This window comes from Carettochelys insculpta, chromosome 1 (genome assembly GCF_033958435.1).
Source record: "Carettochelys insculpta isolate YL-2023 chromosome 1, ASM3395843v1, whole genome shotgun sequence".
Taxonomy (NCBI): Eukaryota; Metazoa; Chordata; order Testudines; family Carettochelyidae; genus Carettochelys; species Carettochelys insculpta.
The window spans coordinates 129,873,904-129,898,450 of NC_134137.1; the positions used below are offsets into that span (position 1 = coordinate 129,873,904).

Consider the following 24,547-nt stretch of genomic DNA (forward strand, 5'->3'; position numbering starts at 1 on the left):
ATTATGTCAACCTTATCACCTGTAGGTAACTATTGTAAGCAATGTTCTTTGAAATTTTTAAAATTGGGATACATTTCTGGGTTATTTTTGTTTTGGGAGGGATTTTTGTATGTCACAAAGCTTTCAGTTACTTCCCGTCTGTGTAGTTATTTGAAGTTATTTTTGAACAGGAAAACAGGAACATTTTGAATAAACATGTGCACCAGATTTCTGTATCTGGGAAAATTTAAAGCTGGGAGAAAGAAACCTTAACTCCAGGTGGTACATAGTTGGATAATTATGTAATTCTTTCATGGGCAGAGTTATAAATTGATTCACCAAGGCAGAATAATTTAAGACGCTAGACTTGCCTTAAACCCTTGTACTCTGAACAGAGCATAGGTCATCTCAGATCTCCTTCACTTGTCTCTGTCTGAGGACAAAACTTCCAGTTGTCTCCAAGAGTACCCGAGTCGTTGTCCTTCAATCTCAGTTGATCTTCTCCACTTTGTCTGAGGTCCTTCTCTTTTGCGTCTTCCTTCAGGTTCCATTTGAGAGCTTTATGGACTACCCTGGATGATGGTTTTCTGAGAGCGTGGCCTAGCCATCCCCACTTCCTTCTCTTCATTTGAACATCAAGTGGTTCTTGTCCTGCTCTGTTCTAGACCTGGTCATTTGTAACAAACTCTTGCCATTTCATGCAAAGGATGTATTTCAGGCATCTGTTTATGAATTTCTGTAGCGTGTGATTTGAAGACTTTAGTATGTCAGGTCTCACATCCATACAAGAGCGCATTCTTCACATCTGTGTTGAAGGGCAGTTTCATCTTCGCAGATATTATTTGTGAGCTCCATAGGGAATGAAGAGTCTTGAATGCAGCTGTTTTCCCTATTCTAGCATTGCTATCCTTGTCTGTTCCTCTGTCTGTACCCATAATGCTCTCCAAGTAGGTGAATTGCTCCACATCATCTAGGTCATTCTCTGTCAGCATGATGATAGCGTTGGATTGGTTGATCCTCATTGTCTGAGTCTTACCTTGTTAATGCTCGGTTCAGGCATTGTGGTAGTTTTGTCTAGTGTTGCGGCCTTTTCTTACATGCTTTCATGTTGTGTGAAATGAGAGAGACGACATCAGCAAAGTCCATGCCCTCTAGCTGTGTGAAAAGTGTCTACTGAATGCCCCATTGATGGCCATCTGTTGTCTTGCTCATAATCCAGTCCATTGTGATCAAGAATGGGAAAGGTGACAATAGGCAATATTGTTGCACTTCTGAGAGTATGCTGAAGGGTTTTATCAAAACACCATTGTGAACAACTTGACCTGTTGAGGGCTCAAGTTGTTAATTTTGGATGGATTGGTATGGTGTTGCAGCAGTTTCCACAAAGTATCTCAGTCCCATACGCAAAATAGCAAAAAGATTGTTAGGTTATCTTTGCCCTCAGAATGAGATTTTGTAAAAATGAACTTTTATGAAACCTGTGTCAAATACAGATATTTCCAAGAGTTAAAATATATATTCAATGGAAAGAACTTTGTAAAAATACACTTCTTTGTGCAGTTTGCAGCATTGTATAGTGCATATGAACTTGAAAGCATAGTTTATTAAAAACTGACTAATAAGCAGCTGGACTGTGTTCATTGCTCAAACTGGGGGGGGGGACAATGAAAATACATTTTTAAAATACTCCTACCTGTTACTAGTAGTATGGGGTGATAATCCCCATAGAAATGCCTATAAGGAAAACATAGTAAGAGTAGCATCAGTTGTTAGACTTTATTCTTAAAACACGAACTTTAACTTTTTAAATACAGATCGGTAAATTTCATACATTTCATGCTAGATGTCACAGTGATCTCTTCTGGTCTTACTCTATGAATCTGTGAAGAAATTTTGCAAATCTTAAGTACTGTATTGCGTGGTTCCATGGTTACATTAGACTGGAAATGTGTTTCCAGTATTTAAAATACATTTTTACTTTTGGTTCTAAGTATATGACTACAGTTTTGTTTTGAAGATAATTCTGTGCCTCACATCAGAACTTGAACTTCACTGAAAAAGGTTCGGTTTGTTTTAGTAGACATAGTAGTCTGAGAAGATTAGTGTAGCCAGAGCTTTTTTTTTTTTTTTCTTGGAGTATGTCTGCCAACAATCTCCTACTATACAATTTGTTCTGAAAGCATGTGTTTTAGTACTAAAAAAACGGCAGGATGACAGAAATGTCAAACTTTAGATGAATAAGGCTATTGACATTTGTTAAATAGGCGAACCATTTTATTTTGATTTTCTTTTTACAGAAGGAAATAACACAGCTAGGGATGGAGATTATATATATAATAATATATATAGAGAGAGAGAAACACTTTTGGAAATCTCCGTATTTGACATAGGTTTCATAAAGTTCATTGAGGTCAAAGATGACCTAACAATCTGTTTGCTTTTCCTCAGCATATAGGACAGAGATACTTTGTGGAATCAGATACAAAGCTAAAGTAACAAAATGTAAGGCTGTTTTACAGCTACATTCTCTACTACCACTTTCATGTTGGAAATAATAGTTCATAACAAATATATAAAAACTTGCTATGGTTGGAATCCTTTAATGGGTCTTCAGATTTATCAGTCAAGCTTTAGTAGTTGCTGGTTTTCTGTTTGAAAATGACTGACTTCAGTACTAACAAATCAGATTTTTGTGAACAAAATACGTGTTTCCCACTCCTCTCTCTCTCTCCAGATTAGTTTTTTTGCTTCCAATAGAGACATTCTTCCAGGAGCTGAAGACTCAGCTATCACCAGCTGTTGACTTGCCTGGCATATAAGACCAGTTTAAAAAAAAAAAAAAGTAATGTAACACATTTCTGTATGTTTATTCAGTAAAGTATTGGTGAGTTTGCTTGTTACTTCTGAATCTTGAAATCTGTTCCTTTTAAAGGGTTAATACAGGGATCAACAAACTCCGGCATGTGTGCTAAGAGTGACACGTGAGCCAGTGTTCTTCAGCATGCAAGATGGGAGCTCAGTCTGGCCCCTCTTCCCAGATGCAGCTGGGAGGCTTGCTCAAAGCCTTGCTGTCTGTGGATTAACAAAAGAGCAGCTAATGCTACCAACCATAACCTTAAATTGTAAAGCTCTCCATCTTTTTGAAGTTGTTGTAAATTGGACTATTAGTATCTGTCTCGGAAGGGTTGCTGACCCTTGGGATAGTATTTAGCAGTCCCCCCTTACAAGACTTATCTGGCAGTGTATGCAGGTAAATACCAAATGTCCACTTCTTCCCTACTATCTTCTTGTGCGCCATAATTTAAGATTTCATTAGGCTTTTTAAAGTGACGTTTATGGTTTGTAAAAGAAACCTTCAAGAGTGGACTCAGGTAGCAATAATGTAGTATTGTTGTCCTGAGCCTGCGGAGATTGAAACAACCATGATTGATGTGAATTTCCTCTCTTCGGTGCTATATAAGATTGTAGCATGCTGTCAATCTGCTTTATATTAAATAAATTTTCCCCACCTGAGGGTCTTTCACCTTCCTCTGCAGCCTGGGTCACTTTGCAGGTTAAGACTAGTATAAACTGTGTATTCTCAGGTAACTTGAAGTCTTCAAATTATGATTTGAGGACTTCAGTAACTCAGCCGAAGTAAGTGTATGACAGGTGGGGCGGGGGGGCGTGAGATTCTGTGACTTGCATTGTGCGGGAGGTAAGACTAGAGAATCATGAAAAATCCCCTCTGGCCTAAGAGTGAGAGTTTGTTAGCCTGTCCATACCTAGCATGATTTTAGGAGCCATGTACTAATCATATGCACACAAGTGAATATGTAACTCTCTCAACTGTGTGTGGTTCACTGTCCCTTGTAGTGGCACCTAGACAACTTCACAGAGGAAGAATGAGTGTTTCCCACAGCCTAAGCTGAGAGGCAGCTGGCTTTTAGCTCAAACTGTAGGCACCTGCACTAAGCTTCAGAGGTCCTAGGTTTGATTCTGCCTGTGGACAGTTACCAATGCTACATGAACACAGTTACAATTTTGGTAAAAGCAGCAGTGTAGTCAGAATCTTATACTTTTTAATGGTATCTTCTATCAACAAAGATGTGGACCTTAAAAGTACTAGAATACCTCTAAATAGTAATGAGAACTTCTTAAACAACTTGCTGCCTTAGTTGTAGCACTGTCTTTAGTTTAAAGCTAGTCTGATTATGCTTTCTAGATTTCTTTGTAGGATTCCTATTTCAATACTCTTGCAGCCCTGGCGGCTATCATAGGTTTCATGATACAACTCCAGTGATTGTATTGTGGAGTCTTTTGACATGCTACTTTGAAGCTGATTGTGCAGTATTTGTCTATTTAATGCAAGAGCTATTACCAGTTTTAAAAGCTCTAAAGCTTTAATTTTCAAAATTGTAATGTTACTGCAGCAGGATGACTCAGGTAAAGCTTGGAGGAGACCATATTAACCATTTTGATGTTCAGAGTATTTTTCATTTGAAATTATGATGTTCAGAACTTGCTGGTCATGGAAACTATTGGCCTACTATTTAGGCTGCTTCTGCTAAAGTATTCAGATATTCTGGCAGATGTGCACATAAAATGAAACTAAATATGGGTTTTCTCTCCTGTTTTTCTTATTTCTTTGCTATCCGACCTTTTTTTTTCCTCTGAGGGAAAGACTACTTAACTGTTAAAATCGTCAGGGGTTGAAATGCATTCATTTTAATGCATTGGACTAGTAGTTGAGAAAACATAACTTAAATCCAGTGAAAAACTCTGATATTTCCAGATTCTTGTTGAATTTAGAAAATTAGCATCTGTTAAATATAACTGGTTAGTTTTTTTAGTTCCAGTATGGCCAGCTAATTAAAATGTATGTGGCACTGAGGCTACAAGGAAAATGGACAGCATTTTTAGCTTAGGGATCTTGTTATTCTCTTAAGGGGACAGTGGAATTCCCATTGTATTTTCATGTGATAGTGTACAAGAATCAAGCTCCCAAAGGATCATGTGTGGGATCTTGACTTTGCATGTTTTAAGAACCTATTTGATCTAGAGGAAAAAAACCCGCAAGACCAAACTGTTAAATGACCAGTGTTGATTTTCCAGGAAATACAGAATATTAAGTGAGATAAAACATTTACTTTTAATTATTGGAGTTATGCTGGCTGAATGAAAAGTGACAGAATTAAAGCATTTCAGTTATTTAATTTCTCAACAAGAATATTGTTTCTACTAGCAGTTATCAAGTACCAGTATTTTTATTTGATCCCTTTGACTTCCAAAGTAGTGTAGGGCATATCATCAGTCTCCCATTTTTACTGTAAGGTAGTAAGTGTTGCTTAAGTAGAAATATCAAGGGCCATATTGTAAAACTTGCTGAATTTAGGAAGAACGAATCTTGTTATATTTTCTACTCATTTGTTGCTTCTCTGTAAGAAAAGAAGGGTGTTTTATTCAATAAAGCATAGATCTCTTTTAGGATCCTTCCATCAGCTTTATGGAGACTGGTAATGTGGTAGCTCAATTCCGTCTTCAGTTTTATTAAATTATGGTAAGAGTCAACAAAAATAACAGGAAAGAAGCGTTTAGTAATATAGTGGAAACCTAAATATTTTTCATTACAGTAATCGGTGATCTTTCAGTGACCTGTTTTTCTAACTTTTAATTGTAATTTTTTTTGGTTAAAATAATTACGACTCTGAGGGTTTTTCTATGTCCACATATCAGTTAAGTTTATTAATTAAAAAAGAAATTTAGGAATAATGAGAAGGGATTTTAACAGAAAGTGTAACATACATTAGGAATTTTTACCCTACGCCAGGAAACATATGAGCAACAAAACACTGAGTTATCAAAATGAGTTAAAAATTTGACTCACTGGGTCTGTTTTTAATATTTATAGGAACAATACGTAGACATCAGCATCTTAAAGCATTCTTTGAGGTGCACAACAGGCTTTTTTGTAATCAATTCTTTAGGGTTTTTTTTTTTTTTTTTGCTTCACCCCTTTGTGGTGTGAGGGAAGAGTGATGCAGGATGAAGTAGTGACTTGAAGTGCTTTTGCGAGTACTGTTTAACTAAAAGTTTTGGGTTTTTTTTTTTTTCCTGTTCTGTTTTCCTTTCTATTTAAAAAAAATCACTAACAAGGCATGAACAAAAGTTAAAAAAAACATGTCACCTAGCCATATGGTCTGCAAATTATTCAGTATTTTGTTGGCCAAAAAAGAGAAGAAAATGCCTCATGCTTACATATGAACAAACAAGATTTTAAAAAATGCCTGCCTAATTAATGTCAGTTATCTAAGTGCTTAACTGTTGATTTACATAAGTGACTTAATTTTTCAAGGAATTTTCCTCCCTCGGAGGCTTTTTTATTGTTCCAACTGTAAAAAGAACAGTCACAGGATGTTTTTTGCGTGTGTAACAAAAGGTCCAAGAAATGAGTAAGATAATAGTGGATTAATACTTTGAAATATTACAAGAAAATACAGGCTTGACTTTTAAAAAACATTTTCTTCAATTTCTTTCCTTTTCAGTAGCACTTTAAAGACTCTTATTAGGTGAATAAATTATTTTGTTAGTCTTTTAAAGTGCTAATAAATTATTTTGTTAGTCTTTAAAGTGCTACTGGACTGCTTTTGTGTTTTCATAGTATATAGACTAGTACCGCTATCTCTGTTACAACTCATTAGGTCGTTAGCTTTCATGGGATAGACCGGAATATAAACCAACACGGCTCTCTCTCTGTTACTATTTCCCTTTTTGGAGTGGCTTAATCAGTGTGAGACTTACCTATGCTATATGGCCTATATTGACATAACTTACGACATGCAGGGATTTGAGTAAACCATCCCTACAGGCCTCATAAATTACCCTAACATAACTGCTCATGTGCGTAGCAGTATGTTGGCGGAAGAGTTGCTTTCACCAATCTAGCTGCCGTCTGTCATAGAGGTGGTTTCATTATGGTGATTGGTGGAGCTCTCTGTACCGCCATATGTTTAGGCATTCCCTGATTCAGGTTTATTTTGAAACGTTGATTAATCAGGCTATGCAATGGTAATGTCTTGCTGAGCCTTAAATTCTACCCCAGTCCCTATAAGTTTTAGGAAACTAGTTACTGCCTTCTACCCCTTCACAGGGCTGATATTTGTGGGATCTCCATGAAGAGGAGGAGTAGTGCTGTGGAGGGCACAGAGAACGATGTCAAAGAGCATGAGGACTAAGTGGGAGAGCTAAGGTCCCCCTTCTTACTGCAGGAGAATACCATGCTTTTCTGTTTTCTCTAGTAAAAGAGCTTACTGAGGAATTTCCTTCAGAAGGTTCACAGGGAGCCCTTATGCTATCAGCTGGAAAGACTGAGCACTTGTCCACATGGAGCAACAATGTAAATCATGGGAGTGTGATTTCTGAAGTGCATTCACATGTTGCACATGACCAGGTTCATGTAGATTGTGTACTAGCACAATAAAAGTTACCTAACGTGTAGTTAATGTAGTATTGTTTTCAGCAGGAGCCAGCCCATGGTATTAGGAGGGCAGAGGTGGAGCATCACTTAACCCTGCTCTGGCTCCACCCCCTGCCCCAGGCATGGCTCCAGTCCTAGGCTCCACTCATGGCGGCTGTTGTCCTGCTCATTGCCATTTGTGGGAGGGAGGGGAGAGGGGATAGATGCAAACATTCCATTATTGGTAGAGGAGGCAATGAGAGGAAATGTTTGGGCATCACCTGAGTATGGGGTGTACTCTGAAACCTGACGTGCTTCTTGGGATATGTCTAGGACATAAGATATCACTGAGTGGGTTTAGTGTTTACTCCAGGCCATCTTTCTGTGCATCAAAAATATGTGTGTATTTTGCCTACAAATGCATTTACTTACCAATATTAGCTTCAGTCGTGGTGGATTGCTGCTGGTAACTTAATTCTAAAAGGATTAAATAAAGTTGAACTATATTGCCAAACATTCATATAAATTATTCATAAGATACTTATTTTTTTTTGCAAACTTTCCAAATGTCTGTCTGGCTTCAATCTTTTTTCATAAGTCGGTAGTGCTGCCAAGTCTGATGCTACTGCCGCTACACTAACTCCTCTAACTGGTGCAAATAATGAATGGGGCTGTGTTATTTTACTCTGAAATTGAAGTTTATTGGGTATTTTTTGTTCCCAAAGTTTTTGGAGTACTTACTCCATATTACAACAATGTGTTTCATTACCAAGTCATCTAAATTCATGATTCTCAACCTTTCCAGACTACTGTACCTTTTCAGGGGTCTGATTTGTCTTGTTTACCACAAATTTCGCCTCATTTAAAAACTAATTGCTTGTAAAATTGGACATAAAAATACAAATGTCACAGTACGTTATTGTGAAAAATTGCTTACATGTTCATTTTTATTATATAATTAAATCAACTGGAATATAAATATTATGCTTACATTTCAGTGTGTAGAATAATATAAACAAGTTACTAAGAAATTTTAGTTCATACTGATTTTGTTTTTTATTTGATGTGTTGTAAAAGCAGGCAAATATGTAGATGAGTTGATCATAGAATACTAGGGCTGGAAGGGACCTCAGGAGGTCATTGAGTCCAGCCCACTGCCTAAAGCAGGATCAGCCCCAACTAAATCATCCCAGCCATGACTATGTCAAGCCAGGACTTAAAAACCTCTAGGCTTGAAGATTCTACCACCTGTCTTGGGAACACATTCCAGTGCTTCACTGCCTTCCTGGTGAAATAATTTTTCCTAATATTCAACCTATACCTCTCCCTCTGTAATTTCAGACCATTGCTCCTTGTTCTGCCATCTGTCACCACTGAGAATAGTATCTATCTATCCTCTTTAGAGCTCCCTTTGAGGAAGTTGAAGAATGCTATCAAATTGCCCCTCAGTCTTCTGCAAACTAAATGAGACCAAATCTCTCAGCTGCCACTCATAGGTCATGTGCTCCAGCCCCTTAATCATTTTCGTTGCCCTCCATTGAACGTGCTCCAGTACGTCCACATCTTTGTATACTTGGGGAGGAGGGAACTGGACACAATACTCCAGATGTGGCCTGGCCAGTGCTGAGTAGAGGGGAATAGTAACTTTGCATGATAAGCTGGAAATGCTTCTAATGCACCCCAATATGCCATTAGCCTTCTTGGATATAAGGGTATGCTGTTGACTCATATCCAGCCTCTCATCCACTATAATCACCAGGTCCTTTTCTGCTGCATAGCATACTTAGCCAGTTGGCTAAGAAGGCCTTTGAAATCCCCTGGTTGAGAAACACTGGAGTTAACAGGAGTATATTGCAATTAAATTGATAATTTGACAGAGGTGGTCTTTCAGCCTTCCTCAAAAGAACAGTTATTTTTCAACTTGTTCAGAGACCGTAGGCCTAAAGTTAACAATAAAATTGTTTTATGTAAGGGTACTATTTGAGGAGTAGAGAGCAGATGAAGTGTTTTCAAAAATAATTAAGCAGACTTTTCCTCCCTTCCCTCTTCTAGAGAAGCTGATTGCTTATCAGCGGGAATTTCATGCTTTGAAGGAGCGTCTTCGTATTGCGGAGCATAGAACCCTACAGCGTTCGTCTGAACTAAATGCCATCTTGGAGCAATTCAGACGTGCAGTAGCACAAACAAATGGAAGTAAGGATGCATTAAACAGTTTTTCAGGTACAGACCACGATGTAGTTTTTTAACTTGTGATTTACATCTCTAGATTACTGATGTCTATTGTATATAATTACTAAAAAAACAAAATATCCCAAAAACCCAAAGGCTTGAAAGCCATCTAACGGTGCATAAAGGTAATTGATGTAAAAATATCTTGTCTCTGGTACCCTTACCCTTTTCTTGATCCTTTGTTCCATCCTTCAACTATATATAAGTTGAGATGCCTAGCAAAATAGGTTTGGGGCTTCTGTGTGCTAATCTGGCAATAATTTGTATAATATTACACATTTTGAGATACAACTGATGAGCAAATTCAAAAAGGAAATTTAGTAATTCATACAAATGAGCCAATTTATATCAGCATTTTAAGATGAACTAAATTGTTTTTAAATACACACTATAAAAACACTGCTTAAGGTTTTAAATTATTAGCACAGTACATTAAAAAAATTAAAAGCTCAGTATATGTTAAAAGCAGAATGAAATCTTTACCTATGAAGATAGTCTGTTTATAAAGTTTGCCTTTTAAACAACGCAAACCATAGTAAGTAGTAGCAGATATTTGTTGTCTTTTTCGGCAAAACTGATGATTAAAATATTTTAGAATCTTATTGCTTTTCATTTAATTAAGAGGCAAGTCCTCAAAACTGACAAGACCTGTATATGGGAAGGTTATTAAGTTGTAGTCTACCTCTATTCTGTCTCTGTTTCTCTTTTGAAGTACATTCTTTTGACCCTAGGAGGTTTAACTTTTTTGTTCTTTTTTGAAAAAAGTCAAAATTAACAAAAAAAAACAAAAAAAACCAACTTTGTTCCAGAAGACCTCAATCTGTAATTCTGCAACCACTACTCCCTGGTTTTTTTTGGTATGATGGACGTACACTTAAAACAAATTCTATCTACCTGGATGGTAGATGAATTACTTGACGTCTACTGTCACTTCCTAGTTTGCACCCTGGAATGCTGAAAAACTTCAGGTAGTGTTTTATAGAAAGTGTAGTATCGATACTCATCTATCTTCTTCTGTTGATTTCTTGGGACAATTAAAAATAGTAATATGCATCTTTAGTACCCTGAGTGGCTTAGACATAGTTACCTGAAAGTGTGTCTCCCCTCCCATGTACAGCAAGGTCCCCACGTTTGCGAACTTAAGGTTTGTGAATTCAATTATTTGTGAGCGGCCACTTCCCAGGGCTTTGGGTCTGGGAGCACTGGCAGTTCCCGCTTCCCTGGGGCTTCAGAGGCCTCCATAGTTGCGAAAAATCAACATGGGGGCTGGGGGGTGTGAACACCAAACCCTTATGAAAGTTGCGACCCTACTGTACTGCCCTGTCTTGTGAAGTCAGCTGTGGCATGCTCGCTAACAATCTCAGATTTGAACAAATGGTGGCAGTGTTCCTTGCTGGAGAACCTTGTACTCTGCAATTCACGTAGCACATGGGTCTGACAGAACCCAAATTGAGAGTTTTTGGGTACAACATAAAGACTAAATTCTTTACTATGGCTTTTTTCCTGGGGGATGTGTGGGTTTGGTATAATAACATGCTAATTTTGGGATGGTTATCTCTTATTTTGGGTTGACACTGGTTTTTGTGCTAAATGTAATGATTCATAAATGTGCCCAAAGGTTACTATGATAGGCACATTTCAAATAAAATATAAATACTCAAATCTGAGTTACATTTGTTTAGTACTTTAAATTTAGACAGAATCCAAATTGCTTTACCGAGCCCTGGCATTCATCCACCCTGGAATATGTTCAGATGAGCTTCCTTACTTCTATGGTTGAAAATGTAGGGAAAACTTTGGGTGTAATCACCCAATTGGAAGTTAGCCCACACATTGACGCTAACTCCTTTACTCATTAAACTTCATCCAAGGGCGTTTTCAAGACTATAAGTAGTTAGCTGTTTAGTCTTAGATTTCATCCAAAAACAGCATTTCCAGTTGTATGGGATGTATATACGGGCTCATTTCAGCATCCCAGGAAAAACTGGTGCCTACAGAGTTACCATCATTTCCAAAGTAGCTGTGTTTTCTTTGGAAGTCTCCAAACCAGTTTCTGATCTTACCTGATCTATATGAGACTCGTGAGGGTGGTTGTAGAATCTCCATAATTGTAAATATTTAAGAACAGATTGGATAAATATCTAGCAGGGATGAAATACATGATCTTGGTCCTGCCGTGAAGGCAGGGGACTGGACTTTGATAACCTTTTGAGGTCCCTTCCCAGTTCTAGTATTCTGTGATTCCATGAGATGCTATGGCTTTTTTTCTAGTTTAAAAAAAAATTAGTTTCAAATTTGAGAGCTGACACAGGCAAGGTAGTTTGAAAGATATTTATGATCCATTGTGGAAACTTCTTAAGAACTGGTTTAATTTTAGTATTTAACTGCAGTAAATAATCTGTATGCATAGTGTTGAGGGTATATTTAATCCTTGTCTTACTGCACCATGTACTGTGTGAAGTCCTGTTGGTATGCTATCATATTTGTGTATGCAACGTATGCAAAAATGCGCATGCAATTTTGTAGTTATTTGAGGATTAAATCATTCCTTTTTTATAAGTTCCTGTGAGAGTAGGTACAAATTATTTTGCATTTTTGGGGCATAATGAGACCAATGTAATGTGTAATATAAAATCACATTTAAGATAAAAATTTATGGAGGATTCTATTCAGACTGAATTCTTTCCTCTGCCATTGGTCATAATACATTGTAACTTACATGCAGTCCTGTAAGAGTGTTGTTGCTGTTCACAGAAGAGTATTAAAAATCAGTCTTGCTCATAAGTATTTTAAAAATAAAAAAAAAAAAAAATTTACTTCCTGGTACACAAAACTGAAGGGCTCCTAACTCAAAGCATGAAGGAATGATCACTATTGGAGTTGCATGTGATTTATTGCTGCATACACATATAGCCTCTCTGATCAATTTTCTACTTAATGTTTATCTGTGCAGATGAAACACTGAAATTGTTAAAAGAGCTAACAAGCAGAAAATCTCTTCAAGTGCCAAATATCTATTACCATTTGCCTCATTTGCTGAAGAATGAAGGAAGCCTTCAACCTTCTGTGCAGATCGGCCTGGGAAGAACAGGCGGTATGCTGGCCTAATTTAAATAATTGTTACATATAAATATGTCCAAAGGTCTTCCTAATTTTGCTTTGGTAATATAATTTATATATTGTTTGGTAGCAGTAATTCTATTTGTGTGATATCTCTTAGAACTCACACTGAATCCAAGATGAAAGGAGTTGGCTTCAGTTTTGCTCTTTACTACATAATCCCAGATCTCATACTACCCCAGGTACTAAGGTATACAATTAAAACAAAGCATTTAATCTGGATCAATTTGTGTTATCTTTTAATGAGATTTACACTAATAAACAAGGCATGGAAATATTACGGGTTCTGAAACTAGTTTTGACATGCCCATTTGGCTGTTCAGAAATATAGCTAAACCAAGCATAGATTTAACCCTTTCAAAGCTGGTGTGTCTGCTATACACATCAATAAATTGCAGCATATAATTCACTAGACTTGGAGTTATGAGTACTGAACAGTAATTGGCTTGGTCTTTTCCAAAAAAGTTGGACCTGATTTGGAGGGGAAAAGTACTTACACTACCTGTTTTTTAATCTGGTTCTTCATACTTTGTTTAAAAAAAAACAAAAAAAAACTTGTTATTCCTCAAGAGTTCTGTTCCATGTCTGCCATTTGATTTGAAGCTGCTGATTCTCTCAATCAGAGCTTCCTTGTTTTGATAATAGTACTTATTGTTAGGGTCATTTTTGTGTTCTGTGGGTTTGGTGCTTGTTTTTAACAAGATGCATGCCTAGATAACAAATGTGCAGAATCAAGTCTTATACTCAGTCCTACACACTAACAAAATTGGAATAAATATTTGTACGGCTAAATTCGTGACTCTGAAAGACATGACCCAGATCACGAAATCCGGTCTTTATGTACTATAATATAGAGAAAAAGTATTCAAAAATAGTTTCTCAGACTAGCGGTGCTAACTCAAAAAGGACTTGTAAGGCTACTGTAAGGGGGGGTGACAGTATAGACACACTTACTTGGGCACTGCCTTCAGAGCTAGACGGTTGGACAGTGGCTTGTGCTGTCCAAATGCCCAGATTTGAAGGTAACAATGCCACCAGCAGCTGTGTAGCAGGGTGCAGTGTTCAATATACCATACCGTTCCACCCTTCTTAGCTGCTGCTGCTGCTAGTGCTACTGCCTTCAGAGCTGGACATCCTGACCCGGGTGTCTGGCTGCCCAGCACTGAAGGCGACGTTTAAGCAAGAGATGGCAACTGTGATCCTCCCTCTGCCCCAATACAATAGCCTTGCATGCACACACAATAGCCTTTTGGGTCAGGACACGCAATTTGGGAAGTACTCACTTAAGGGCTTTACGTGTTATGTATTTTTCTGTTTTAAAATACATATTCCTCCTTTCTTACAACACCAGGAAATTTTATCTGAAATCATGAAGTTCAAGATTTTTAAAATGCCGATGACCAAGAAATTAGGAAAAATAGGTAATAAATATGATAGGGCCCTAACTGGCAAAATGAAGGACTCGCTTTCTTTCACTGGTTTATGCCAACTATATATTAAAATGGAAAAAAAAAAAATTAGAATCAAGGGTCCTAGAACTAGCAGAGAAATTAAGATTTGCTTTTTACCATCCTTCTCTTTTTCTGGTGTGCCTGCTATGTAGGCATTTCTGCTCAATCCAGAATTTAACGTAAATGCCGTTCTGAGATCTGTAGTTTGTAGGCACAAGAGAATTAAGTAGGTTAAGAATGCCAGTCAGGATTTTTAGCTCTACCTTTATTTTGTGCATTTAAAGGCAAGATCCCTTTAAGTACAGATTCGGCCTCTCTCGTCTGGCAGTCTTGGGCCCTGACCAGTGCTGGATGAAAGAATTTGCTGGACCGTGGGAGGTCAATATTGTCTAGCTAGCAGCATTATCAACACTTCCACTGCTTACTGGGCCCTTAGAAGACATTTAGAGATAAATTACAGTTTAATAACAGCACAGTACACTGAGGGTCAGGACTAGTAGCTGTAAACAAACTTTACGGGATCCCTGGAAATGTGGCCACACCCACGGTAAGAGGTTGTCCAGCTAACTAAAATTGTGCGGGATTACGGATGTTGCTGCACAAGAGAGTTCCAGATTAGAGAGCACAGGGCCTGTAGATGTTGTCAGCACAGGGCCTGTAGATGATCTCACTATTGCATGTAAACATACTCCTCTTATTTTCCTCCACCTATTCTCCAAGTGAGAGGGCACCGCTGTGTATTGGGGTTAGGCTAACGAGCATGAAGATTGAACAGACGTATGTCAGGTAGGGATGGCGGGGTGAGGTTTATATCAATGTGATGGGAGTTAGTTTTGTTGCTTAGGGTAGTTTATGGAGAATGAGTTTTTTTGTAAGGTTTTCTGCAAAAGTTATTTAATATTTTGTTTTAAAAATAGACATTTATTTTGTCTTTGGAAAAAACTATTGTACCAAGTTTGGAGGCTGAATTCCTGGAAAGAGATTTTAGTTTCTTTTGTGTAAGTCTCAGTGAAGCTTTAATGAACAGATACAATGGTTGTACTTAATACTGTGGTACTTAGAAGATTTGCTATTTGGGGTGGGGGTTTGATTTCCCTCTACAAATTGATGTTGTTTCTAGTAAGTGTGTTGCCAGTAGTGCTGGTATGCTTTGAAATTGTTTTTGGGTACTGTGTTCTCTCAATATTTGAAGTGAATTTTGCATAAGATTGTTTTTATTTAATTTCAGTTTCAATTGTAATGGGAATTCCCACCGTGAAGAGAAAAGTGAAGTCTTATCTTACAGAAACTCTTCACTCCCTGATTGATAAATTGTCTCCAGAAGAGAAACTGGATTGTGTTATGGTTGTCTTCATAGGAGAGGTAATTACTTACATATTTTTCCAACATTAATATCATGTAACATTTTATTGTGTAATTTCTAAGAATTGGTTTGAATGTTCTGCAAGAAGCAGTATATTGTAACAGAAACATTATTTTTGATTCTTCTTTGCTCATGTGTGTTCCAATAGGTGTGTACACACTTCTTGCACAGTCATTGGAGGATTGTTCCCTTAGTGGTACTCCTCAAGTTGGCTGTGGAGCTCCTGACATGGTGCCTTAAAGGAGCACTCCCAATCCCCCACCCTCTTAATTCCTTTTTATCACCAGTGATGGTCATTGCAGATTGCTCTGTAAGCCCATTTTGGTATCTGTTCTTGTTAATTTTTTAGTTTTTCAGTTCTGTAGTTAGCATTAGTTTGCAGAGGGAAACCCACCAAAGCTGTTTAGTTTCCCTGACTGGGACATGCTGCAGTCTCAGGGGTTCACATCTTTTGAGATCTGTGGAAGCCTGTGTGCAAGGGTGAGCCTCACTCCTTCTGCCTTAAGTGCTTTGGAGGGACCTATCAAACAGCTAAGTGCGCAATTAGCCAGAGCCTTGGGCTAAAAAGGAAGCTCAACTATTGCCTGAAGCTCCTGCTTATGGAGGCAGCTCTCTGTCCTATGCTGAAGTTGGCACCCACTCTGGTGGTGAGCAGTGCACTGGGCTTGGTGCAGGACCCCTCAGTGGCACATGAAAAAGTCTTGAGGGACCACTGGTACCACTCGCTACAGACCGGTTCGAGCATACAGCACTGTTCCCACCTCCCAGTGCCATGAGCCTTGGAGCTGCCATGGTTGGCTTCCAAATATTTGTCAGATTTGAGTGAAGTGTCGTCTTTGTCTAAACAAAGCCGGTGCTGCTCACACTCATGGCACCTATCCTGGAACCAAAGCCCACTGGGCTGCACTGGCACTGGTGGCCCTTGGCAGCAACAGTGACAAGCGCTGGTTCAGTGGCCTTTGGACCCCATGAGCTTAACACCAAACCCAAAGGCCACCTTCTAGTGATGTCCGCACCCAGCCATCTGCTACATCAGATTGACACCATTCCCCAAGGGAGCAGGTGTACACACCTGAGCATGCAGCATCGAACCTGGCACCAAGAACCCCTGTTCCAGCACAGTGTATGGCACTGGTACCAGAGGTGGCCACACAACAGCTGCAGGACCTGAATCTATACATGGGGAGCAAGAAGGTCAGGAGGCTGCTTTCATAGTCTTAGTCATCCTCGTTCCCGAATGAGGCGGTGGCTGGTACCTCTGCCACCACGTTTCCTGACATGGGTAGCAAGGGCCACCAGGAACTTCTCTGGCAAGTGGCACAAAGCCTGCCAGTTGCAGGTGGAAGAGATCCTGTGGTCGAGATCCTCACCCCAAAGTGCCCTTTGAGAGTGGCCTCTTCGTTCATTAAAACAATCCAGAACACCATAAGGGTGTTAGAGGAAACCTCGCCACCCATACCTCCCACAGCCAAGCATGCTCACGCTGCGCAAAAGGTATGAGCACCTCTTCATGCACTCACATTTGGGCTCCTTTTTGGTGGAAGTGGTGAACCACAATGAGCATCGGAGCAGCTAGGACCTGTGCCTAAGTAGAAGGATGCTACTTGACCTCTTTGGGCATAAGGTTTATTCCACCAGGTTTCTATAAGTGGATGGTCAACCAGCAAGCAGTACTGAGCCGCTGTTCCTTTTAATTCCTGGAGTGCCTTTGCTAAGCATCAGAAGCTGCTTCCTACTGACTCCCACCAGGAATTTTCAGCCCTTGTAGAGGAGGGCAAACTGGTTGCCAGAACCTCCCTGCAAGCCTCCCTGGACTCTAGTGACTCAGCCTGTAAAATGGTCAAAGCTATTACAATGAGAAGGGGCACATAGTTGCAGGTCTCTGGCATCCCCCTGGAGGTCCAGACTGCCATCTAAGACCTCTTTGCCTCTGCAGGACTGTTTGCAGAGAACACAGACTCCTCTCTACATAGTCTATGAAAGACTCTAGGGCTACTCTTAGAACGCAGGGGATCCACTGTTCTACACCTCAGAGGAAGTACAAGCACTTCAGTCCCCAGGCCCCTACCTGCTCCTCTCTGGGCAATCAAAAAATGATTCTTCCATGCACAGGGACCAGAATCACAGGAGGCACCAGCTCCACTCATCATTGGGTCAGGGTCAAGGGAATGCTAACAAACACCCAGTGTCAAACCCCAACTATTGGAACTGAAGATTGGAGCACCAGTTCCCAGACTGGGTCCTTTCCAGAACAGCAACCAATTATCCCACTTTTATGGTGCCCCAGACCCAGATCATCAGACGACTGGGTCTTGAGCACAGTAGGGGTGGGATACTCTGGCCAATTCTAGTCTCTCTCACTCATCTTTGCCATCCCTCTTCAGGTACTCTTCTCACAAGAATCTCCTTATGCAGGAGATGCAAGTGCTTCTCACATGGGTTCCATAGATGTCTCCTAGGAATTCATGGGCAGGGCATTTTAACTCCTGATATTTCTTTATTCCTAAGGCCAGTGGCAGCTCTGGTCCATTCTGGAGCTGCAGAACCTCAACATTATCAAGAGTTTCAAGTTTTAGATATTCTGTTAGCCACCATCATACCGACCATGGACAGGGTGGGTACACTGGGTTGGTACACTGCTCTTCACTTGAAGGACACACACTTCCTCATTTCAGTTATCCCAGCCCATGAAAGGCTTCTTAAGTTAGTGGTCAGCTACTGCCCTTTTCAGTTCACAGTGCTCCCTTTTGGCCTTCCTGCTGTTCTCTCTCTGGGTGTTCACAAAGTGCATGGCAGCCATGGTGGCTTTCTTCCAGAAGCATGTCTATCCATACCTAGCCAACTGGCTCCTCAACGTCAAGTCTGGAAAACAGTTTCTGGCTCGTGTTGCTCTAACAAGGATTGTTTTCACTGACCTATGTCTCCTCTTAAATGAGTTCAAGCCCACCCTCGTTCTGACCCAAAGAATAGAGTTTGAGACCTTGTTGGACTCCACATTGGCAATGGCTTCCTTGCATCTGAGGGTCACTTTCAAGCCATGTTGGACCTCATCCTCTTTCTTGAGCATTTACCCACTGTGGCGGGGCTGCTAGCCCCATGCCTCAGCTGAGCACTTTCTTGCTGTCCTCAAGCCCCAGTAGCCTGGTCTGTATCTTTTCTGTCAGGCCTCAGCGGCCTAGTCCGCGTTTGCAGGGCTCATGGCCTAGTCAGTGCTCCCCCTTCCTCAGGGTAATGGAGGTGGGTGCAGGGGAGCTCGGGACCTCCTTTCACCAAGCTCCAGCCCAGTGCTCTGTTCGTGGTGGGTGTTTCCCCCCAGCCACCAGCTCAGAGGCGTTCCCCACTGCAACACGCTGAGCTGTCAGGCCACCTCCCAGCCCTGAGCTACTTCCTACTCTGTTTCTGAGGAGTGCTGTCCCAGCTCTGGTTGTTCCTCCTCAGGCTGCTGGTGCTGTTGTGCTACAGCTGCTGCTCGTACAGTCGTAGCTGTTGTAGCTCCCCAAGTGGCGGCAGCTGTTGCTGCTGCTCGAACACCTGCTGCTCCCGAGTTTTAGCAGGAGCCCTTGCTCTCCTGGTGGCCAGCCCCAACTGACTGGCCACCTTGATCTTTATACTGGGACAGCAGATGGAGCATATCCAGCAGGGCCATGGGTGAGGGGCCTTTTCCATCCAGCAAGCTTGGTCCCCACTCCCCTGGCTAGAGTGGGGTTGGTACACCCTGTCACTACCCTCTGGCAAGGACCTGCATGCAACTCCTGGGCACATGGTAGCCTTCACTTATGTAGTTCAGCATTCTAGGCTGTGCCTGTGTCCACTACAGTTGTGGTTGGCAGGGGTCTACAGACCCAGCAGAGACTCAATAGACAGGTTGGTGATCTGGCTCCCCTTCTCCAATGTCTGTACCAGTGGTTGCATCTTAGATGGTGCAAGCACATGTACCCTTCTGCAAGCCCCAGCCCACAGCGGTTTCTGGGATGGGGTGGGGACACACCTCAGCATTCGCAGGGTACAGGCACTTTTGTCCCTGTCGGAACTCTTACTGTGCATCAATGTCAAGGACCTGTGGGTGATATGTCTAGCCTAACAGGCATTCCAGATCCAGCTGTAGGGTTAGTGTATCTCAGTGTTGACAGACAACACAGTAACAATGTTTCATATAACTGTACAGGATGGTGCTTACTCCTTTCCCCTGTGCACTAAAGCCCTTATCCTATCAGATTTCTCCATCTTCCATTGCATCAACGTGCATAGTTCACACTTACCAAGGATGAACACGATCAGTGATTCTCAGCCTCTTGTTCAAGTACCCATGAATGGTTACTTAGGGCAAACATTGCCTTTTCCATCTTCCTCTCATGGGGTAATTTCCATGTGGACCTCTTTGGAACCAAGAGCATCTGGAAGTGCTACTTGTTTTGCTCCTTCCAAAATCACAGCTGGGGTCGCTACCAGATGCATTTCACCTGTCCTGGTCGAGCTGCTTCCTGCATGCCCTCCTACACTTTTCTCTCATGCACTGAAGAGCACTACTGCAGCTGTTGGGCTCAAGCAGCCTTTGCAGAGCTCTAGGTTGGTGGGGAGAATTCTTCTTATACGTCATTTGAGTGCCTAATTCTCTGGCTCAGACACTGGGTTCTCATCTAGGTCCAGCAGGACCAGGCATCCCTCATCCTGATGGCCCAGACAGCACTGGTTCACCCATGCAACTGAACCTGACAGTGAACAGGCTGCTGGCATTGCTCTGTTCCTGGACCTGATCATCCAAGACCCTGGCCACCTTCGTCACCCCAAACATCTGTGAAACAGCAGCCTGGTTAATACACCTGGAGAAGTGGAAGCACTTCTCCATCTGGATTACTCAGTAGGGGATTCACCTGCAGGAAGCCCCAGTGTTCATCATTTTAGACTCTCTCCTGGACCTTAAAGCATCAGGGTCTGGCCATCTTGTCTATCAGAGTCCATCTAGCAACCATTTCCACAGTCCATTCCGGAGAAGGGGTTAAATCTATCTTTGGAAACCTATGGGTGTGGGTGGGGGGCGTTCCTCAAGAGTCTAGACAGACTGTACCTCTAGGTCAAAGACCTGGTTCCCATAGTGACCGGAACCTGGTCCTTTCTAAACTTATGGGCCGCACATTTGAGCTTCTGTCAACCTACCCCTTGTCCTACCTTTCCTGGAAGGTTGCATTCCCAGTGGCAAGTCTTGGAGCCCTCACCTCAGAACCATTACACGCTGTCTCCTTTTTTTTAAGGACAAGACATAATTGTGCCCTCACTCAGGATTTCTCCCTTGGGTGATCTCCCACTTTCATGTAAACCAGGACATCTTTTTATTGGTGGTCTTCCCAAAATCCCATGGTAATGACAGGGAATGGGCTCTCCCTTCCTTGAGCATCAGGTGTGCCTTGGCATTTTACACCGAGCACCTGAGACCATTTTTTATTGTGATAGTGGAAAGGCTGAAGGGCTTTCTCATCTCAGCCCAATGCCTTTCATCATGGATCAGGTTCTGAAATAGGGTTTGCTGTGGGCTGGACAAGGTCCCAGTGCTGAACCTGACAACCCATTCCATGGGGCAGTTTCTGCAAAGGCTGTATATCCCTTTGTTAGTGGGATTTCTTGCACAGGTTCTTATCCAGGACATTTTCTGGGCAGCATTTGGTTATCCATTCACACCTTCACATTTCACTGTGCCATCACCAAGCAGACATGAGATGATGTGACTTTGCAGGGCAGTCCTGCGGGCAATAACAAAGTTCTCTCCACCCTCTCCTCCATGGAGACTGTTGGTGAGTCATTCAGAAAGGGAAAAGAAGTTTTATACCTACCTTTTTATAACTGCTTCTCAAGATACATTGCTCATGTCTGTTCTAGACCCAACCCACCTCTCTTGTTGCATTAATTGGGCAAGAAGGAACTGAGAGGGTGCAAAGTGGCAGTGTCCCATATATGGCTCCTTGAAGGCTGACCTTTAACAGATACTGTCAAGGGAAGAATTTTTCACCAGTTGTGCATGCCCACCTTTTAGAATTGATATAAGCAATATGTCTTGAAGAACAGTTACAAAAGGTAGGTGACAGTTTTTCTTGTGGTATTGCATGAGGAGGAAGAGTGTATTGTGAACATGTTATCTTGAAAGCCATCACCTTGCAGTTGTGTGCATTGAGGACTTGCTGCTCAATAGAGAAAAGGCAGAGGAAGTTCCACAGGATCCATCATTTCCCACTGATGACTGTGGTATAAGATGATGGGGCAGGAGAGCACTAATGTGACTGTTGGGGCTGAAGTAGCCTCTGCAGAGCCTTAGGTAGGTGGGGAGATTTCCTCTTTTGTGCATCGTCCAGGCGCCTTATCCTTCTGTTCTAGGTACTGTGCTGAGGACTTTGTCCATAGTACAAAATAGTGTTGACAAATATTTTACTGTTTTGTTTTTCTGGACAATGTATTTCTCCTGCCAAAAGTTAAGTATTTTTTGAACCTAAATTTTTGGTAGACAATATTCAAACAGGATTTCATGGGGACAGTTTGGAAACCTGATGATGTTGTTGCTGACTACATCAGATGTTCTAGCTCAGATCATAAGGACAACAGAGAAGCAGTCTCCCTTAGGAACAATTTTATCAGTTGCTGCAAAGGCTGCACATCTCTCTTTAGAACTCTGTGCTTGGCAAATTGTGGCCTGAGTTGCATAATGTGGCCGGGTTTATAAAGGACCAATTATCTTTCTAACTATACAACTTACTCATGAAGCAGTAGCATTTTTCACCCATCAGGGCTCATAACTTTATCCATCTTTGGGATAATGTGACAACTGTCTCTATTGTATGAACCTGCAATTGTACAGTAGCTGTATTTACTTGAGCTTATGTAAGCTGGAACTTTTCTGTGAATAAGTGCAGTGTGAAATAGACATCCCAGATGGTTCTAGTTCTATAATCAGAACACACTGGAATGCAGCAAGTTCTAAGATCTCCTTTTTAAAGTTTTAGATTATTCCTTTTGAAAAGTCAAATTAGGACAACACAGGAGGCAATTGTGCATCATATTGCTCTCCATTTTTCCTGCCTGTCAATCATGGCCATTAGGCTGAGCATTACATTTGGGTAGCTCTGAATCTTCATAAGCTTCGGAAAATGTTCTTGGAACATCAGATGCAGATTGCTAACACTGTAAGTAGAATTAACATAAAAATTCAGTGAATTTATCGATGCATGAAGTTTTTTTCCCTGCATTACATTAAAGATGCTAAAATTCCTTCTAGTTCTCTTTGTTCTCATTTCAACCTGTAAAATTTTGACTGTTTCCGTTTTCTATTTTATTTTGCTGGTGTGGTGAAGAAAAGGGCATTGTTCTTTTCTCTGAGCATAACAAATATCTGAATCACTTTTTTTCAAAAGTAAAGAACAGCAGTCAAGAGATCTGGTTCAGTTCCAGCTCTACCATTCTTATGTAGCTTTAAACAAATCAAGTTTCCATGCCCCCATTTCCTATTTCTGAAATGGAAGTAATAACGCTTCCTTTTTTCAAGGATGAGAGTATGAAAATCATTCAGATTTGTGAGGCGTTCCAAGATTCTGATTAATAAAAGCCACATGCATACCTTGAAATAAGCAAACTGGAAAATTTTAAAATGGTCTCTAATACTTTTGGCAAAGGAGGGCTAGATGTGGCTTCATCTGGAGCCAGTCACTTGGTGCCCAATGTATCAACTATACTTAAGGAATTGCCTAAGAACACCACAGTGTACTTTTCAAACACATCTTCATGGGTGGTTGTCCCAAAAGTGAGAGACTGTGGTAGGAACCTGAACTGAGTCCTTGGCATGTCCGGTCATTTTTCTTGCCACTGTAACTCTTGCCTCATCTTGCTCTCCTCAGTTTTTTCTTTAACATTTCTCTTTTGCTGTATTTTATATTTTTTTTAAGATCCAGCTTCTTCTGTACTTAGTATAAAACTTGCCTTAGGAGACTCCTTGACAATCACGACTGTTCAACAGTAACAGAGAGAAAGCCATACTAGTTTATATACTATCCAAACAAAACAATCCAGTAGCACTTTAAAGATGAACAAAATAATTCACTAGGTGATGAGTTTTTGTGGGACAGACCCACTTCTTCAGATCATAGCCATACCAGAACAGACTCAATATTTAAGGCCAATATTTGGGTAAGGTGGGGTTGGATGGGGAGAATCGCTTGAGAGGAGTTTTGGGATTTAGCAAATATGGCAGCCAGTGCAGCTCGTCAGGGTGAAATCCTGATGCTGTGGAGTGGGAGTTTTTTGTTGAATTCAATAGGGACAGTTTTCACTCTAGTTGTTTTGTTTCTCCATAGTTCAAATATAAATACCAAAAAGAGCAACTATTCGTATGAAGTGAATAGATTTATATTGCATTTCCAATTAGCCACCTAAAGCAGCATGCACAAAGAATGACAAAACAAAAAGCAGTCAAGTAGCACTTTAAAGACTAGCAAAATTTAATTGACTGCTTTTTGTTTTGATAGTATCTAGACTAGCACGGCTTACTCTCTGTTACTAAAGAATGACAGGTTATCTTCGTGAGCAAGGCATTTCAAAAATATTAAGGAAAAATATGCCCCAGGACCTATTCAGGATTTGTACACACTAGAGTGGATTTTCAAAAGACACTAAGTGATTTAGAAGTAAAAGTCATTCAGAGTCACTTAGGTGCATCTGAGAGTTGCATCCTTATAAGAACATGGTTCAAAACAAGCAATTAGAAACAAATCTCAGCCTTTTGGTAGTTGCATTTCTCTTTGGATACACACCATACACTACATTTGAAGTTGTTATATAGAGAACATTTAAAAATTCCTTCTAATATATTCATTTTTTTAGAACTTTAGGAGCCAGTTAATGTACCATGAGACCCTGTATTATTGAAGAAAAGATTTTCCAGGCAAAGATTGTTGTTTATTCATCTGGTTAAATATTTGAGTACTGCTGTCCCTT

At 40.6% G+C, this 24,547-nt stretch overlaps 1 protein-coding gene across 4 annotated transcripts in view; it reads left to right on the forward strand.

The window, feature by feature from the left end:
- Positions 1–24,547, forward strand: part of MGAT4A (alpha-1,3-mannosyl-glycoprotein 4-beta-N-acetylglucosaminyltransferase A) — a 122,947-nt gene that overhangs the window by 47,261 nt on the left and 51,139 nt on the right. For 2 of the 4 annotated variants that reach the window (XM_074991707.1, XM_074991693.1), the window contains exons 3-5: positions 9,467–9,634; positions 12,597–12,737; positions 15,443–15,576. In XM_074991707.1, coding sequence (XP_074847808.1) covers positions 9,467–9,634; positions 12,597–12,737; positions 15,443–15,576 — 443 coding nt within the window. Of the gene's footprint in view, positions 1–9,466; positions 9,635–12,596; positions 12,738–14,012; positions 14,185–15,442; positions 15,577–24,547 lie in introns of those variants that run through there. The other 2 variants (XM_074991700.1, XM_074991715.1) reach the window with 2 other exon arrangements.